Source organism: Sinocyclocheilus grahami, unplaced genomic scaffold (assembly GCF_001515645.1).
Source record: "Sinocyclocheilus grahami isolate Dianchi unplaced genomic scaffold, SAMN03320097.WGS_v1.1 scaffold76.1, whole genome shotgun sequence".
Lineage (NCBI taxonomy): Eukaryota > Metazoa > Chordata > Actinopteri > Cypriniformes > Cyprinidae > Sinocyclocheilus > Sinocyclocheilus grahami.
The window spans coordinates 2,120,233-2,140,682 of NW_015505255.1; the positions used below are offsets into that span (position 1 = coordinate 2,120,233).

The window sequence follows — 20,450 nt, forward strand, 5'->3', positions numbered from 1 at the left end:
TTAACAGGGGGGCAAACACTTCCTCACACAGGGCCATGTAGTTTTGGATTTTGTTTTCCCTTAATAATAAAAACCTTCATTTAAAAACTGCATGTTGTGTTTACTTGTGTTATCTTTGACTAATATTTAAATTAGTTTGATGATCTGAAACATTAAAGTGTGACAAACATGCAAAAAATTAAGAAATCAGGAAGGGGACCAACACTTTTTCACACCACTGTATATATATATATATATATATATATACATATACACATATACAATATATATATATACAATATATTGCCAAAAGAATTGGGACACCCCCTTCTAATTAACAGGTTTGACTACTTTAAGTAATTTCCATGAGTATGTGTATAATGTATGTACAATGACATACGGACAAAAGTATTGGGATACCCCTTTCTTTAGAACAGAAAAAGGCACTTCCAAAACTTTAGCAACAAAGATGGAAACATAATTCATGTATTTAAAAATTTTAAATTTTTAAATAAAGTTTTGTATCTAAATTGAAGTGTCTAATATGTACAAGTCATTGGTGTTTGGTGATGAGTTTTTGGCTCAAGGTCTGCAATTAAAGTCACACCAGAGGTGTTCAGCTGGGATTAGGTCTTGGCTTTATGCAGACCAGTCAAGTTTTTCCACACTGACTGAATCAATAATTTCTTTTTGAACCTTGCCTTATACACAGAGGCATTGTCATGTTAGAATACAAAAGGGTCCTGTCCAAACTGTTGCTATAAAATTGGAAGCACACAATTCCCTAGAATATCATTATATGCTATTCTATTCTATATTATATTAAGATTTGTACTCTTGGAAACTACTAAAGTAGTCAAACCTGTTAATTAGAAGGGGTGTCCCAGTTAGGGTTGTCAACTACAGAAAATGAAAATACGGGACAATCCCCTTGGGGGGTGGGGGGTGGATGGTTGACCATGTATACACACACACATATAGTAGCCTATGCATGAAAATGTGTCTTTTTCAATTAAAGACAGCTTATAGATTTAATATGGGCTGCTTTTGGTGCTTGACACTATGAACTAGTATGAAGTATGTAACTTTAGTATTGTCTTTTTCTGTTACGTCTGTTCCTGTTTTTCCTTATATAGTTTTGTTCCTGTTTGGTTTAGCTCTTTAGTTAATTTGCTCATTAGTCATTATTAGTTAACTCCATTCACCTGTTTTCCCCTCATCAGCTGCCTTACTTAAAGTTTTCTTTCTGTTCAGTAGTTTGTCAGTTATAGTTTCGTGTTATGTTTTACTGCTACCCTGAGTTATTTCCTTCCCTGTAATTGTGTGGATTATAATTAAATACTTTCTTTGTGGATTATCTTCGTCTTCATCGCCTTCCCTGGAGTACTGTAACAGACACCTTTTTATTGGTCATTTTGTGTTTCAAGAATAAGGTCCAAAGTTATTAAAAAGAATTATGCTATTAGTTACACAGAGCTGTCTGAGCCCACCGCAGATGGAGAGTCAAAGCCTGCCGCGGTCGTTGAGCCATTGCCATCAGGAGCGACAGAGCTGATGATCGCCCCGGAGCCTGTGCCTCAAGTGTCTGACCAGGTGCGAGAGCCGACAGCGCAAGCGACGATGGATACAGCTGTGGAGATCGTTGGGGCTAAGGAAAGCCCCGCCCATTGCACCACCACTGAGGGTGAGCAAGAACTGGACTCGGGAGATTTAATAGAAAGGAATACAGAGCTACAAATATGTCCATCATCTGTGCTATCATTCTGGCAAGAAATCCCACCCAACCTCCCTCTCCCGCCTTCTCTCATAGATCTGTTCCCTTCATCAAAGCTCATTCTGCTGGATCCTGTCAGCCTTCTCTCATAGATCTGTTCCCTTCATCAAAGCTCATTCTGCTGGATCCTGTCAGCCTTCTCTCATAGATCTGTTCCCTTCATCAAAGCTCATTCTGCTGGATCGTGTCAGCCCCTCTGCTCACCCTCAGCCCACCATCTGTGGCGTGGGCTCGCTGCGGGTCTGCCCATCTCCAGCTCCATTGGTGCAGCTCAGTCCTGCAACCCAGCGGCTCCACCATGGCTTCCAGCTCCCTCGTCTCCACCGGAGCCCGTCAGTCCAACAGCTCCACCTTGGTCATTCATCCCTCAACCTCCACCTCGGGACTGCACTCCTCCGGCTGCACCTCGTCCCTTCGTCCCTCCGGCTCCGTTGGGCTCCTCCTTCCCTCCAGCTCCACCTCAGTCCTCTGTCGCTCCGGCTCCGCCGCGGCCTTCCGGATCTCCGCCTACGCCTCATTCGCTGAAGCCACTTGCTCCGCCTTGGCCCTCCGGATCTTCGCTTCGCCCTGGCTCGTCGGCTCTCCACCTTGGTCTCTACCACCCCCGGCTCCGCCGCCGTCAGTCGGCCCCCTGGAGGTGTCAGCCCTTCCTCCACCATGGCTCCTTCCTCCGCCGGCTCCACCGGGGGCCGCCATCATGGCTGCGGTCTGGGTCATGTCTGGCTCCTCCTACTCCAGCTCCCTCCTGTCGTCTTCCTGGCTCCTCCAACCGTCTGCTCCGCCCTGGTACCTTCCGTCTCCTAAATGGCTCCTCCCTCCCTCATCGCCACCTTGGTCTTCAGCCTGCCTTCCTGCCGGTCCTCCCACACCCCCTCCCACCCTCCTTGGATCGCTCTGCTATGGCGCGAGGTCACACCTTCCGGGGAGGGGGAGTACTGTTAAGTGTATGAACTTTAGTATTGTCTTTTTCTGTTACGTCTGCCTGTTCCTGTTTTTCCTTATATGGTTTTGTTCCTGTTTGGTTTAGCTCTTTAGTTAATTTGCTCATTAGTCATTATTAGTTAACTCCATTCACCTGTTTTTCCCTCGTCAGCTGCCTTACTTAAAGTTCTTTCTGTTCAGTAGTTTGTCGGTTATTGTTTCGTGTTACATGTTTTACAGCTACCCTGAATTATTTCCTTCCCTGTAACTGTGTGGATTATAATTTAAAGACTTTCTTTGTGGATTATCTTCGTCTTCATCGCCTTCCTTGGAGTACTGTAACAGACACCTTTTTTTATTGGTCATTTTGTGTTTCAAGAATAAGGTCCAAGGTTATTGATAAGAATTATGCTATTAGTTACTTAAAAATAAAATGTTTTTCTCTATTTAACAACATTCCAATGGTGAAAGACGACTTCTCTTACTGATCACGTCTCTTGCGAGGTGGGATGTTGAACTCATGAAAAATAATTATGTAGTTTATATTCACCAAAACTGATTTACTGAAGTGAAACACGGACGGAATTGGCATTAGCGCGAGCGCCGTTTGCTGTGAAACGGGAGAGACGAGCCGGCAGAGGATTGCGCAGCCTTCCTCAAACAGTTTTGTTCATGATTTCTGAGTTAACGTATATGGCGTGAGGGGGGCTGTGATTGGATGATGACATGTATCGGTGATCCTTCTCAAGTGATCAGCACTGCTGCTGTTGTATCAGTCAGTGGTTAGATCAGCGTAGCAGTCAAAAAACGGGACAAGGGAAGTCACGTATGGGACAAATCCATACGTGTACAACAAGTAAAAGTTGTAAAGACAGATTTTTACTTAAGTAAAAGTACAGAAGTACTTGCTTTTAAAAGTACTTAAGTACCAAAATTAAATTTCGTTTTTTAATGTCAATGCCTACGGTGGCCGAGAGAGCTCAACGCGCTGCAACTTAAGAAAACACATGCAAATTGAAAAAACACCAGCAAATTAAGAAAACATCTTCATCAGTTTGACAACACACGCGCTGCAAATCCTCACAACACATGCAAATGAAGAAACGCTGCAAATCCTCACAACACATGCAAATGAAGAAATGCGCTGCAAATCCTCACAACACATGCAAATGAAGAAACGCTGCAAATCCTCACAACACACATGCAAATGAAGAAACGCGCTGCAAATCCTCACAACACATGCAAATAAAGAAACGCTGCAAATCCTCACAACACATGCAAATAAAGAAACGCTGCAAATCCTCACAACACATGCAAATGAAGAAACGAGCTGCAAATCCTCACAACACATGCAAATGAAGAAACGAGCTGCAAATCCTCACAACACATGCAAATGAAGAAACGAGCTGCAAATCCTCACAACACATGCAAGTGTGATTATATTACTGGATGCTCGAAATTGAACAGGAGAATGCACGTTTTAAACATCTTGTTGTACAGGAAAATTAATCGCCATTCTAATCTAATGCACTGCACTAATCTGCACTGTAACGCACACACATAGCTACAGACAGTAGCGCGTACATCACGCACACAGAATCATTCAGCGCGGAAATGTATTGTCAACACTGTTCTGTGATTTCTCAATAAAATAGCTTAGAAACTGAAAAGTTCAAGCATATATTTCTTAATAACTAGTAAATTCCACAGGTTCACTACTAGTAGAGAGACGCTGCCAGGTAGAATTAATTCACACACGCAATCGCTCTCACTAATGCATTCATATTAATGTAATCTTTACTGTGCTACTTTATCTGCGTCTGATTTAGAACGACCAGAAACCTGTTAGAAATATAACGACTCTAAGACAAAAGAACTGATATAAATGAGCTGTTATAGGAGCAATAGCCATGTGAGCAGCGCTGTGTCATATGCCATAGCTGTGCACAAGCTGTTTGTCACAGCCCCAGACTTATGTTCATTAATGACGTCATCCACTGTATATGTCATTATATGATATTATGAATATGATGACTCAAAATCAATTCAAAACTTTGTTTTTAATTAGTCAATTAACACAAGTCATGAATGTAAACAACACAATATATGTTATTAATTTCATAAGAAATCAATAAATGTCACAAATTGATTTACCATACTGGGCTAAGGTATGCAAAATTAGATTTGTTTGTAACAAATATCCGAAAAATATGTAATACGTTTATAAAATAGCTTTTGAATTGCATGTTAAGTTGATGTTTCAGTTACAGTCCAAAAAAAAGTGCAAGCCCTTGTTCCATATCCCCAAAGTAACTTAGAGTTGGGAAAAAATCAGCAGTGGTGTGTGCGGTTGGCACTTACAATTAGACAGGATAATAATCAAGGCGTTAGAAAATAATGAATTTTAACAAGCATTTCATATTTTCCCAGATCTACATATATAAATTATTCACCATGGATTTTTCCCTTCTGAATGTGAGATAAACAGAAAGGGCTTTGCTAAACAGAAAACAAGAGGTTCAACACAGTCAGTCATTATCTTATTGCCATAATTAACACAAACCACCAAAACTATTCTTTCTTTTCTATATAAAGTATATGTTAAGACATATGCATTTAAAGTTGACAAGTGCACACACTTAAAGTGGACAATGTAAAAATTTAACAAAACACCACTGGTACAAACAAAAAACATTAAGATGTGGTAGCATAATTGAGCACCAGGTCAATGTCCATTACTGATATAGTGAATAATGCACATAGAAGCCAATTTGAATATACTACACAAAATAATGAACTCTTGCATAGCTTTTAGTACATTATTCCATATTTAAGGCATTTTTTTGACACAGATGTAATTTTTGGTTGGTTGTAGGCATCAGTCAAGGTTGTTTTAAGGGGATCAGACTGATTAACGGAGAAAATGCGGCAGACTAGAAAACTAGGTCTATGTGCTGGTGGCAACATTGGCTTTCTTCTCACTGAAGAAGCTCTTAAGCATAAGCACCTGGCCAATACAGACCACAAACAGGATGATGGTCTCCCCAATGGACCAAAAATGCACACGTTCACTCAGGTCTTCAGCCCTGATTCTGTCCTGAGCCTCCCGAAGACGATACCAAGTCTGAGAATCTGAAACCACTTTCAGGATCTCATGGATAGACAGGCAGGCTGACTCCATCTGCATGATTTATTCAGAGGTTCATATCAAATGCATATATGCACAGTGTATATTATGTATGAGTGCATGCTGTCTGTGTTTCTCACCTGTGTGAGAGCTGTCACTCCATTCATGTCAGGCATTAATCTGTCATCCTCTCCAGTTCTGAAGTCCAGGTAAACAGTTTTGTGAGAGAAGGTTGAAAACTCGTTGCTAAAGCAGACCTTGTACACTCCCTTCATGGTTGTTGTATGGGAAAAGCTGTCATACTGCTTTTTTCGTTCCTGATACAGCATATTATTCAGTGGATCTGTCACAAAACAGTCAACATCATAGTTTCCTCCAGCAATAACCTGTATGGAAAGAAAAGTATTGATATTAATAATATTTTAAGTTGTTTAACAATGTTTTTCAACTTAGAAAACAAAAAATAAATAATCAACATTGCAACAAAAAAAGAGGCACTTTTGTCAAAAGCAGCTGTGGGCACAATTACCTGAAAGTCTATATCAAACTTTGCTCCTTGCTCTAGGTCCTCGTAAAAGCATTGTTTCTCGTTATCGGGCAATTCAAAAGTTAATTCGGTGGCATTTGCAGAGGCTGTGTACACAGCCAGAATTAAAAGAAAAGGGTATCTCATAGTGTTTACGTGGAAGAAAACTTAATTTATTCTTTAAAATGCATAGAAAGCCTCCTCCATTGAGTTATAGCTGAACAGCTGAACTTTCTCAGGCACTTGACAGCTTGAAAGCTAAACACACCACTGACGTGGCAGGACAGGTTACTTCCGGGTTATTTGCCCCTTTATTTTTCAAAATAAAGATTATTTCCGAAATGATAAGTCAAGGATTTGTCCAGATGGAGCTGACAGTTTTTTTTATTAAAATTAAAGAAAAATTATGATCTGATCATGCGAAATAATAACAAAAGTAGCGTCTTGTGATATTTTGCACGTGTTGTAAGATTTTGCATGAATTCTAATAAGGTTCCTGGCTGAGGTGTTCGCAGACAGTTAGCAGTAGGTGGCAGTAGAGAAAGCAATAATATAGTTCTTATCTCATGGTGTGATATCCTATTACTTAGGACAAAACAAAGCGGTTTCCGGTACATAAACTATGGGGTCCACACTTTACTGTTGACATTTTTCATGATCTGATAGAGTGTGGAGTCAAAAACTAGTGTAGGAAACGAAGTGTAAACCAGACACAAAAAGCGATTTACCAAAAACTATATCCTTGAACATGTAGGCCTATTAGCCTAGTTTACTTTATAAGTTGAAGTCTTAATCTTCGTGTTTATATTTTGTCTTTCAACTTTTTGCTATATCTGAAATATTTGTTTAATGTTGTATAACCAAACAACAACAAATTGACACTTATATTGTGATCCTTGTTTCTAAATAATCGATTTTCCACACAGCCTTTAAAATGCTGACCTTTCTAATCACTCTTATTTTTTTATTGAATGGGAAGAAAAATAGGCTAGAGCCTTAAACTTTGGTATTATGTACACAGACGTGCTACGTTTCGTTACCTCGCCTGGGTAGAAAGTCTCATGAAATACACAGCCAAACACTATTATAACACTTACAATGACCTTATAAAGACAATAAATGTGCACTGAGCCACGGACAGTTTTGTCAGTACCTACTTACTAAGGCAGGTGTTTTCAAACATTTTATGCCAAGGATCTGCAAATATGATTGCTTGTGTCAGCAAAAGTCATACTGTAAGCCAACACCACAAAACAGTTCAAATGTATTATTAAACTATTGATGATTGTCATTTCTGTGTATGCCACAGCCGCATTTTTACAAGCAACAATCGGACTCTTATTTTGAAATTCGTGACTGGAGCACTTGAGTCCACTGTGTTCACGCCAAAGTACACTTTTTAGATGTAGTGTGTAGTGCGGTGATCTGTCTGCAGACACTTTTGCTATTGAAGGAGCTGGACTGTCACAACTACACAGTCAAAGGAGAATCTACCAGGTGTAATAATGCAGGACTACACAAAGGCAGTGAAGGAGTTTGTGGAAGAACATCCTACAGGTGTCGCAGCTGTCCTGGTGACGGGTAGGCTAAACTTTATACAAAATCATTATGTTGTATATTTAAAAACAAGAAATATGTCAATATGAGGCAGTTAAATCTGAAATTTACAAGCGTGGAAAATGACATTTCCGACATTAAGAGCGTAGTGGTGATGTAATGAATTAGAGGTGAGGTAATGATGCTGGACTAATGTCGCACCTGTACCGGTAGGTGTCGGGCTCTTTGCCCTGCGGAGATGGCGGGCTGGGGGAGTCTGCCGCAGTAAAGCCCTCTTGGACGGCAAAACTGTTCTGATAACAGGAGCCAACACTGGTATCGGCAAAGAGACATGGCCAAGAGAGGTCAGTTTAGTTTAATGGAGCTCTAAAGATGTTATTTTAAAGAACTGGCATCATATGAGAGGTAAAGTATATATAGTAATCCTGTTTTGTGATATTAATGTCCAAGATAATAACAAATATTACAGTATCTTAAATCAAAGCATGATATGTGGTTAACCCATCTGTTTTTCATTAAAATAACTTAAAGTATGTGATAGTATAAAATCAATTTATTTTATTTATTTATTTTTGTGACATGGCATAGAAACCCTGACCTTGATTTAAACAACAAAAGTTTAAACAAATATGTGACTCTGGACCACAAAACCAGTCATAATTTTGAAATTGAGATTTATACATCATCTGAAAGCTGAATAAATAAGCTTCCCATTGATGAATGGTTTGTTAGGATACAAGAAAAAGAGATCAATAAAAAATCGATCATTTTGAACCATACAGTGTATTGTTGGCTATTGCTACAAATATACCTGTGCGACTTGTGACTGGTTTTGTGGTCCAGGGTCACATATTGATACTGTTTTAAAGGGGTCTTAGTAAGTTTTTTTCTACTTTCTTTAGTGTGTGATGTTACTTTTTGTGCATGAAAAATATCTGCAAAGTTACAACAAGTCCACACCCCATAAAGTCCACTCTAAAAGGAGTTATTCTTTAAGCACAGTTTCTGAACTCCCTCGAATGCCTGGATTTGTCCTGAGTTTATTTATTTTTTTAGGAAATGCACATCACAGTATCCCCTCAAATTTAAAATATTTACGCCCAAGGTTGCTTTAGTAGTGCGTTGTCGCCATGTCCAAGAAACTCATTTCACAGATCTAATAGCTATACTGATACACATGCAGACTGTGGCTATAAGAACTTTGTGTGTTTATGACAAAACCTTGTGTGTATTTGATAGTTGACGCAAAAGAGTCTGCTTTATGTGCGTGTGTGCATGCTTAGTGTGTGCTCTCAGAAAACTTTATCAGACGTTTATACTGGCAAGGCTTTTTAAACCCATGCAAAGAATAAACTTTTCATGATGACTAATGACTAATTTGCAATGTCTCATGAGCCCCACAGAGATAATAATAAAAAGGCAGTGACTGTTTACACTAAGTGTAAATAGCTATAGAGGCTATTTACAGTAAGTGAAAATAGTGATAGATGCTATTTACACTAAGTGCAAATAGCAATTAATTCCATTTACACGAAGTACAAATAGCTATAGATTCTATTTACAATATGTTAAAATAGCAGGATTTTCTGCTATTTATACTACTTGTTGCAAATAGTGACAATTATGTGCACCTCAGTATTGTAGTACATTATAAAACTGTATGCAATAATAATGTATTGCGTGTAGGCTAAATTATAATGTTAATTCAAATTATAAAATGAGTGCCACCTTATAGAGACAATAAAGCCCTCCCTACACCTACCCTAACCCAACCTGATACTTCAACTTTTCAATTATTTCCTTCATTTTTATTAAAAATAGATGCCTTTCCGATGTGATATGAGATTTGAAAGGGGAGAAAAAAAAGTTAGGTAAAAGGCAGATTCGAACCCGGATCGATCATGTCAAAAACGACTTCGGTAGGCACTTTACCATCTATGCCACTACAGCTGTTAATAGACATGAGTCTTTTGTAATGTTGACTAGCCCAATCAAGTCGGTGGGTGGAGTTAGTGTAAATAGCCTCTACCAACAAGGTGGTCTATTTGTACTTAGTGTAAATAGACACTCCTTAATGGATATTTTGTTTGTTGTTGCCATAGTACCCAAGGCATGATCTCTGAAGGCACAGCCCTCTTCTGGAAAAGGGGCAGGCAGCTCATTTGCATTTAAAGAGACACAAATGAAAACAGTATGTTGTTGCTTTCACCCAAAAAGTGATATTCACAGCATGTCCTGTTGTAGATTTGTGCTGAAACTTCACAGACACAATAATGGTATATGGGTTTGAAAGGGATGATAAATCCACAGGGGGAAGAAAAAACTGGTTTAATTATGCAATCCATCGCTTATCAAACCACAGTGCTTTCACACCTGGCCCCTTGTTTCGGAACCTGGCGCGTTTCCCCCCTTAGCTCGGTTCGTTTGGGCATATGTGAACACGGCAATCGCGCTCGGATCCGCGCCAAAACAATCGGTCCGAGATCGCCTGAACGAGGTGGTCTCGGCTCGATTGAAAACAAACTCTGGAGCAGTTTGGTTGTAGTGAGAAAGCAATCCGATCCAATGGACCAACCAACCAGGCTATAACACAATGTATGATGGGTAATTACGTAAGTTCAGTGAAAAGCATTAGCTTTGTTTTTTTGCTAATACCAAAATGAACCTGTGAATGTCTGTGGGTGAGCACGTCTTCGCCAAAATCAAAGTGCACTTTTTCGTTTTATAATGCCGTTTTATTGCTCTTTTTCGTAGTAGGTGCATTTTAAAAATGTTTTCCCGATGAATCCTGCACTCCTGCTCAAAATGATAAATTAATAAAACGACAGCTACAAAAAACCCCAACAATAAGCCCGCGAAGCTGTTGACGTTCCATCCTGACGGATGACAGCTGTGACAGCTAAGTGGAATCCCGAAAATAAACCGTGGAACTTTGACCAATGAGAGAACAGTTTACTCGCGCGTGTCTTGTATTAAAAAATTTGGTCCGTTTAGAAACTTTGCCGTGTGAAAGCGAAACGCACCAAGAATAAAAAGCAACATTGTAATAATTTTAATCCATTTCAGAACAGAGCAATTGATCTACAGGTGTGAAAGCACCCTAACATGGCCCAGTTTGTAACTAATGACAACTTCATGGTTTCTGATTTGTGATCAGTAAGAGAGTGCATGCAAGCCTTGTTGTATTTGTTGAAGGCTTGATGGCTGCAGAAAAGCATTGCCTCATGCCAAGATACAACATAATGACCATTTATGCACCATTGTTCAGGTGCAAGGGTCATCCTGGCTTGCCGAGACATGGGCAGAGCCAACAAAGCAGCAGATGAGGTCAGAAAGAGGAGTGGAAATGGCAACGTGGTTGTGAAGATGCTGGATCTGGCCTCCTTGCAGTCTGTCCGAGCTCTGGCCAAAGATGTACAGCAGACTGAAGAGAGATTGGATATTCTCATTAATAATGCTGGTAAGGAATGTCGGCCAGATTGTAATGCATCTGCATGAACACATGGTTAATATCTATGTATTTATATACACTACTCTCAAAAAGTTAGGGATATTCAACTTTCGGGTGAAATTTCAGATTGCATCTAAAATGCATAATAACCTTTACAGGTGAACTTAATTTGACATTCTCTAAACTTTTGAATGCACATGTCCAACTGTTAAATGTCTCAGTACTTATTGCATAACATGCTGTTCTCTAACGAGGTGATTAACCGCAAAAATTGATAAAAAAATAAAATTAAATTAAAAAAGTTTCTGATCCATGAATCGACCACTAAATGTTCTGGTTCAATGATGATTTGTATTTAAACAGTTCTCTTCATTATGCTGTTCACATTTTTACATCATGAGACCAAGACGACACCTAACAATTTATCAACAGTACCTGGCCATTGCGAGGCTTCAAACGGGATGTTCTCAGAGGGAAGTTGCCACTGAGCTTGGAGTGTCACAGAGTGTCATCAACAGGATGCAACAGAGACACAGAGAGATTGGAAGAGTCACAGAAAGGCATAGAAGTGGACATCCTTTGGCCACATCCCATGCTGATGACCGCTTCATTGTGAACAGTGCCCTGCAGAACCGGATGATGAATGCCACTCAACTCCAGGCCATGTTTAAGGGAGGTGAGAGGCACCTGAGTGTCACGTCAGACCATTCAAAACCGCTTACATCAGCTAGACGACCTGCAAGGGTACCTGACCACACCACCTGGCTCAGGCATCATTGTCTTGCATGGGCCAGGGAACATTTGTGCTGGACGAGGAACCAGTGGGCCTCAGTGCTCTTCTCTGATGAAAGTTGATTTCTCCAGACCTGAATCCCATAGAAAACCTGTGGGATCAGCTGAGTCGTCGTGTAGAGGGTCGTAACCCTGCACCCCAGAGCCTCAATGACCTGAGGGCAGCCCTTCAAGAAGAGTGAAATGCCGTGCCTCAGCAGACAATAAGTCGACATGTGAACAGCATGAGACGTCATTTTCAAACTGTAATTGATGCTCAAGGACACATGACAAGTTCTTGAGACATTGACATTTTTTGTTGTGGTATACCCACAACTGTTGTTAGCTTTTGTTTCAGTAAATTGTTTGAGATGAAGAAATTACCATTGCATGTGTCTACTTAAATGCCCTACTTTCATGATATAATATCACTGTAGCATGAACTTTTTACATTTTCCATAAATTTCACTCGAAAGTTTAATATATCCCTAACTTTTTGTGAGTAGTGTATTAATTCATATTCATGTTTTTTTTTTTCCCTGCCAACAGGGATAATGATGTGCCCACAGTGGAAGACAGATGATGGCTTTGAGATGCAGTTTGGTGTGAACCATCTGGGTCATTTCCTGCTTACCAACTTACTTCTGGACTTGTTGAAGAAATCAACACCAAGCCGTGTTGTCAATGTTTCCAGCCTGGCCCATGAAACAGGTGTGCAAGCCCATATGTCTTTATGTGCTAAACTGAATCACTCATAACAACACTTATTTTTTTCATCATTTTGTAGACTCTAAATTATTGTAAGCAGTGATTATTCTCCTTATCCTGTTCTCTGACAAGAAGCTCTGTTTTAACAAAATGTGCAATTCTTGTGTTTATAAAAATAAAAGGGTATAAAATACACATGGTAATGTATTATATGTATTATTTACAATGCAAATACATTTACAGTGATTATTTGGCACAATCAATATTTTGATTCTGATAATATTTCAAATTATTTTCTGTTTGACAGGCAAGATTGATTTTGATGATATAAACCTGGAGAAAAACTATGATCCATTGGTAAGCTATCGACAGAGCAAGCTGGCCAATATTCTGTTTACCCGCGAACTTGCTGTCAGACTGAAAGGTAAACTATAGACCTGAATCAGGTTAGACCAGTGGTTCTTGATCATGGTCCTGGGGACCCCTGCTCTGCACATATTGACCGTTTCTCAATACTCTAGAACGCAAGTACAGAGGACGCATGAAAGTGCCCGGATGTGTTCTTGAAATCGAGGATGCATCGAGTGCAGACTTGAGAGAATCGAGCCGTTAGAAATCCCAGAAGACGCTGCGGGCGCCGGTGTATGGAAGCCTGCAAGCTTTAAACTCGCTCTCGCAAATACTTGACGACTCTTGAAAGTAAACATTTATAGTTTTGTTTTGCCTAATTTGAATAAAGTTGTAAGGCCCGGAGAAAGTCTGCAGTATTTTTATTGGCATATTAAAATGAATCTTAACATAGTCATAGTTAAACATATAACGCTGTAAAATAAAACGATATGCAATTATATGTAAATAATATCTATAATAGAATGAAATGTTTTAATAAATTATGACATTTGTTTGTAATGTTATGTTATATTTATGGTTCATTGGCCGCTGCTTATGCTGTGACTATGCGGTCAGTTAAGCAAGAACGCAGCACATCTCAATTCTCATAAGGGTGCGTTCTGTGTCCTCAATTTGAGAAACAGCCATTGTATGTCTCCCTTATCTGACACACCCACTTCATGGTCTAAAATGAGCTGATGATCTGAATCAGGTGTGTTAAATAATGGAGACATGCAAAATGTGCCCAGGACCAGGATTAAGAGTCACTGGGTCAGACGCTATATTGAATTTAATGCAGATGAAAACAAGGCTGTGGGGGATTTACAGTCTTTATAATATTATGCTAATCCATTGAACGCACTGTACTTCTATACTTCTAACCCGCTGCTTGCAAACTCTCTCCCTGTCTATCATTCAGGCACAGGAGTGACAATTTACACTCTTCATCCTGGGTTGATCCAAACTGAGCTGGGCCGACACTTTTTCCCCTCTCTGTCTCTATGGAAGAGGCTTTTGTTCATGCCCCTTTTTTTCTTTGTCAAAACACCTTGGCAGGGTGCGCAGACCACCATCTACTGCTCAGTGGATGAGAGTCTGCAGAATACCAGCGGCCTTTACTACAGGTCAGTAGCTGCTTCTGTCACGTGTGTTAAATGCAGTCTAGTAAGATTTTGCTCATCAAGGCCTGTGAAAGATGTACACAAACTTTCTAAAGTTAGCATCACAACAGCCAGCAAGATTTAATATTTGTCACCTCTCCCATGATATCATATACACTGGCACCAAATTGTATGAAGATGATGACAATCTTGCGATCCTTGTTTCGCAGTGGATGTCATTGTCATTTAATCAACAAACTGTTTTCACCACTTTTTTAAAGCTTTTATTCACATAGTGTTTTCTGACCATTGCTGTTCAATTATGATCATTTCCGGCTGTGGTTAATTTCTCTCTTGGTGGTTTTACAGTGATTGTGCCCCCAAAGAGGCAGCTCCTCAAGGTAGGGATGATGCTGCAGCCTGCAGACTGTGGGATCTCAGTGCTTCCATGGTGGGCCTGGCTTGAGACAATACCTTGCCCAGTGAAAAAGCATTTGAAAAGCAGTTTTTCACATTTTCCTGTGAAGATTGTACATTCCAAATTTGCAGACTATTAAATCTGCCTACTTTATATGAAATACAGAGTTTCAGTTTGAATAAGAATGTGGGAAAGTAGAGTTTCAATATGCAGGATGAGGCTGGCTCTGTAATGAAGTGCCTATGCAATAAGATGAACAGCAATAGTATGAATTTAAGCAATAAATAATTAGTGATTTTTTTTTTATATACTGTTACGCTATTAGCCATTGTGCATAGCTAAATTAGACATTTGATTTACCTTATAATAAAATTCAGTGTGTAATATGAATATAGGTTAACATTTTTACAAAGCCTATTTTTGAATAATGAAATAAAGATATTAAATGAATCGTTACCCTCTGTAAACTGAAAGTCGAGGTGAGTTTATGGTAAAGGAAAAGAGCATTTTATAAAAGCTGTAGCACAACATAAGCAGTATTTTGGAATAAACTTAAAATTTCCCCTTTCATAAACAGTTTATTTGAAATATCATTATAAATAAACAAATTTAAAACATTCAACTTTGATATTGTTTTCATTAAGTCATAAGCATAATTGTCATCAAATGATAATCAAGTCTGTATTAAGAAGAGTAACAAATACTAAACCAATTTGCAAAGTTTCTAAATCTAAAAACTACTTCTAACTTGTAGAGATTAATGTTCTATATTTGATAAAGCCAAAACAGATTGAAAGTAAAATGTCAAGTTCTACATAAAACCTGCATTTCGGATTCAGTGTTATTATGGTCAAATTAATAATTACATCATTAAAATGAATTCTCATTGAGATCATAATTTTCATGTACAAAACTCAAACATGATTGCTGTATGTACAGATATGACATGAAATTATATACCTTTAACAGTATCTGGAATAAAAAGTACATCACATATCATTTACTAAACATTTAAAAATAATATCGATTTAAACATATTAACAACTATCAGTTAAGTCACTGACATTCACAAATGTGCATTCACCACACATCAGCAACGCACCCTGACCCGAGTGCCCAGCAGACACAAAGCTGTATGTGTCAGCCACATGCCCTTATCAGTTCTCCGTCCAACAGATTCAGCATCTTTAGCTGGGCTGGAAAAGTGATAAGGAGATGTGAGCGACCATTTGAACAAACACTCAACAGTCCTACTGAGAACTCCAACTGCTTCCATACAAAACTCCGGCACAAGTTCCCACCTGCTCTGTCCAGCTTTATTCTTTTAGCCAAAGGAACATCAAATGCGTCTTCATGACATGATAGGTAGCTGCAGCTGACAGGCTTGGGGCGGACATCTGGGACTTTTCCAGTAGCTTTCGACCAGGATGAGTCTAAGTCCGTCTTCCACAAACCATAGTTTTGAGGCAGGAGGTCTGCGTGGTGGAGCACAGTCTCACAGTCTGTACGTATGCCACTGTGGACACACCCCACAGATGAGTTTTATTTCCTCTCCACCCCACCTATCTGCAAGTCAACCTTGACATGCTATTGGTTCACAATTGGGGATCATAGGTCAAACCCCTTCAGCGGCGAAAAGAGGGGGTTTATTTGTTGTTTGCGTTGTCAGTCATGATCAAATCAGCCAATGAAAAGGGAAAGGCCATGTTTGGTAGGTGTGTTCATCCCAGGTGTGACTAAAATGAACATTCCAGTCTCTTCTTCTGCTTCCCTGGCTGCGACACACCCTCTTCAGACGAGACAGAACACTTCCTGCTGTAGTTTCTATGGGCTTTCACCTGTCAAAATCACTCAGCCTCACTTGTCACTTAATGCTCAGAGATAGGAAATGTGTATAATGACAGAGTTTGTTTAAAAAACCAAGAGGAGGACAATTTTAAGAGTATAGCTTTTGCTCTGTTTTACTGTATGGAATCTCGCATGCACACTCGCTTCCTCCATGCAATTCTTTGAAATATCGGTCCTTAAAGAGATAGTTCGTCCAAAAATTAAAATTCTGTAATTTTTACTGTCTTTCAAGTCATTCCAAACCTATATGACTGTCTTTCTACTGCCGAGCACAAAATAAACTATTTTTAATAATATTTTTGAACTGTTTTTGTCCAGATTATGTAAGTTTAACTTTCATCGTATGGGGACAAAAACACTGAAACATTTTTCAAAATATGAAATGATGACAAAAATGCAATTTTTTTTGATGAACTATTCCTAGCAAGCAGTAACACGCACTGTTGGCTCTGAGCAATCAACATCACATTTAATTTACCCACGCACAGACACACAGCAGGATGTATTGGGGTGTGTGTGTGTGTGTGTTTGTCATTGTACACATGTGCCCTAAGGTGGTGTGAGAATGCAGGTTTGTAGCATTCCAGGCAATACAAACTCAATGTACAGCTTTTGCCTAAGATGAGTTAAAACAAGTAAAAAGCCTAATCATCCCTCAGTGTGACTAAGAACTTATCACTTGCAATCATGTGTAATGGATGTCAAAGACATAAGAAATATATAACGCTTATATGTGGTTTAAAACATAGACACGCAAAGATGCACACACACACACACACACAATTTAACGCACACCAGGGAGGCGGCCAGACACATGTCCAAAAAATTTAATCACACTCATCTCTCAGTGACTGGACAAATGCTTCACACACAGGACATGGTGCACTAGTTTAGTTGTAACTCTAAAATGAACTTAAATTATCTTAAAAGTTCATAGTTAATAAATGCCCATAAAAGTCAATGTTGTTAATGAAATTTGCAGAAAACCAGTTTAAATTGCAGCTTTTTGGATATTTAAAGACATAAACGGGCCTGTAGCCGGTTTATATGCAGTTATATATAAATGGGAATTTTTGGAGATCTGAAATGAATGTATTAATTTGAAAAGAAATTAAAATAAATCAAATAAAATTCCAGAAATACTTTGATTTTATTGGCAAATTTAAGTAGTACATAAAAAAGGGCACATGGACTCAACGACTGGCGAGAGATGAGCAGTCATTCCGCCTGACTGGTTGTTTTGCGAGTGATGGTTAGTGATGTCTTAGCATGCCTGTGTCAGGGAAAGGGAGCCAGTTACTCTGTGGGCTTTGTGGCCAATTATCTAGTTGAGTTCCTCTGGATGGTGTGAAAGTCGCATGCAAAGCAAACAAGCGTCAGTTGTCCTTTATCTGATCCTAGAGTTCCGTCCAAATCAGACACCAGGATCACTCATGTGGATAATAGGATATATGCTAAAACATCTTCAGCACCGGAGCAGGATTGCAGAACACACATTCCCAGCATTACTATCAGTCATCTCCTGTTCATCACTTTAATAAAAATATTTAAATATAAGTTTAGTTCTCTTTTTTTAACTTTATATTTCGTTTTTGTGAATAGATATATATTTAGGGCATTAAATAATTTTTTTAGGGAAATTTTGTCATCACCTATTAATAAAAATTATTAACCTGCCATCTAAATTCTGTTTTACTCTTAAGGACAACATAATTATGGATTTAAGTACCATTTAAGAAGCATTTTGAATTTAATTTAATTGGTATATATATATATATATATATATATATATATATATATATATATATCTTTGTATTATTCATAAAATGTTTGAGATTTTACTGACTGTTGTATTTATTTATATTATGAAATGTTATGGAATATACATATTAGTGATGCATTACTGCAATAAGTTAAATGAATAAATCAAATGACATAAATTTAATTTATTTTTTTCTAAAAAAAAAACACTACCTTTTAATTTTTGTTTATCACACCACCTACACAAAAGGACAGTGTTTAAAATAAACCAACCAGTTGATATTACAAAACTTTAAATCCATAACTATTGCTCTTAATGTACATTAAGATAAGCTATATAACATATATTTTCATCATCACAGTCACAAATATTGAAGTGTTAAAATGTACAGTGTTCATATTCCTTGCTTTATTTTCAAGTGATTATATTATGCCTTATACAGCAGTTAGTTTTATACACTCTTGGAGAAAAAGTATATATATATATATCTTTGTATTATTCATAAAATGTTTGAGATTTTACTGACTGTTGTATTTATTTATATTATGAAATGTTATGGAATATACATATTAGTGATGCATTACTGCAATAAGTTAAATGAATAAATCAAATGACATAAATTTAATTTATTTTTTTCTAAAAAAAAAACACTACCTTTTAATTTTTGTTTATCACACCACCTACACAAAAGGACAGTGTTTAAAATAAACCAACCAGTTGATATTACAAAACTTTAAATCCATAACTATTGCTCTTAATGTACATTAAGATAAGCTATATAACATATATTTTCATCATCACAGTCACAAATATTGAAGTGTTAAAATGTACAGTGTTCATATTCCTTGCTTTATTTTCAAGTGATTATATTATGCCTTATACAGCAGTTAGTTTTATACACTCTTGGAGAAAAAGGTGTACAAGTCACTGGGGGGGTAGGTCTACCTTTTCGAAAGGTACATGTTTTTTTTACCTTTTAGGTACTAATGTGTACCTCTAAGGTACTATGAACCCTTTTTAAAAGGTACCACCCCATGTGACAGCTTTTGTAACTTTTTTGTCTGAGAGTGTATGAAAAGACAAAGCCAGACCAGCTGATTTTGTGAAAAATTTTTATTTGAAATGAAACATGACAATTTGTAAAAAGTAAGTAATTAATAAAAACCCTGAGCTACAAATTCTTAACTTGCAAAGAGCAAAAAAGAAGAAGAAAAAGATTTCATTTATTTCAAGCTGAATGTATCACTTTTTTTCTGGGTCTTAATTCAAGTTTTAATAGTATTTACATTTATTATTAGTTTATTTGTAAGAAATATGATTATGAACTTGACATTTTCAGGCAAAGATAAGCTAAAAGCAACACATTTTTGGCCATCACTACTTCTGCTGTTGACAGATAAAAGTTTTGCCAACAGTGTTGGGCCAACTACTATTAAAATAGTCACAGTTTAAAGCAGTTAAGCTACAGTGAAGCTACTCATAAGATCATAAGATGCAGTTCACTATTTTACTTATGAAACAAATTAGAACACAGACATTTATAATAAATATAGCTACCATTAAAACTAAAAGCCACACGGGGACTTCTGATAACATTTTTGAGGTTAACACAAAATTGCGTTTTTGTGATACAAGATTATTTTCTGTGTTATCTCTTCAAATGCAATTGTAATACACAGGGGAGACTTTAATGTGCATTAGCGCATGTTAGGCCTAGTACGGTTAACTTTCCTGCGTGAAGTATTTATCCTCATGAACTTCTCAGCCACTAGAGGGACACTTCGCTGGCAGTGGGTCATCCTAACCGAAGCAGTGTGATAATACTATGCTATCTCGAATTCTGAATGCAACAGCAATACGTTTGGGTTTGGCGAGACGTTTACTTTTCAGACAGATTATAGTTATTTTAAATCTGAATTTACAATTGATTAAAATGAACATTGATTATAGTATAAATTTATAGCATTATAGTATTTATGAGTCATTTACGATTTTTTAAAATCATTCAAATATTCAGTGTCTGAGTTGGCTTATTTGCAGGACCCCTTTTTCTCAGGAATTAAGCCATTTTACAAGCTTTTTACATGTCTATCACCATGATACAGAAGGCATAAGGGT

General features: G+C 38.0%; 2 protein-coding genes and 1 long non-coding RNA gene across 3 annotated transcripts; 1 reads left to right on the top strand and 2 right to left on the bottom strand.

Moving 5' to 3' along the window:
- Positions 1-5,520: 5,520 nt before the first annotated feature.
- Positions 5,521-6,608, bottom strand: tmed3 (transmembrane p24 trafficking protein 3). The gene is made up of 3 exons (XM_016273179.1): positions 6,331-6,608; positions 5,942-6,187; positions 5,521-5,855 (listed from the first exon to the last, which is right to left on the bottom strand). The coding sequence occupies exons 1-3, from the start codon at positions 6,472-6,474 to the stop codon at positions 5,622-5,624; spliced, it is 624 nt and encodes a 207-aa protein (XP_016128665.1). The 5' UTR covers positions 6,475-6,608; the 3' UTR covers positions 5,521-5,621.
- A 1,083-nt stretch (positions 6,609-7,691) lies between these two features.
- Positions 7,692-15,248, top strand: LOC107585976 (retinol dehydrogenase 11). The gene is given in 8 exon segments (XM_071582383.1): positions 7,692-7,908; positions 8,098-8,208; positions 8,211-8,228; positions 11,153-11,344; positions 12,656-12,817; positions 13,122-13,238; positions 14,124-14,328; positions 14,674-15,248. Coding segments are annotated over 8 exon segments (978 nt in total). The 5' UTR covers positions 7,692-7,832; the 3' UTR covers positions 14,771-15,248.
- A 68-nt stretch (positions 15,249-15,316) lies between these two features.
- LOC107585978 (uncharacterized) lies at positions 15,317-19,873 on the bottom strand. The gene is made up of 3 exons (XR_001609309.1): positions 19,863-19,873; positions 18,984-18,986; positions 15,317-15,533 (listed from the first exon to the last, which is right to left on the bottom strand). It is a non-coding gene; the product is annotated as an uncharacterized lncRNA (long non-coding RNA).
- Positions 19,874-20,450: the final 577 nt, after the last annotated feature.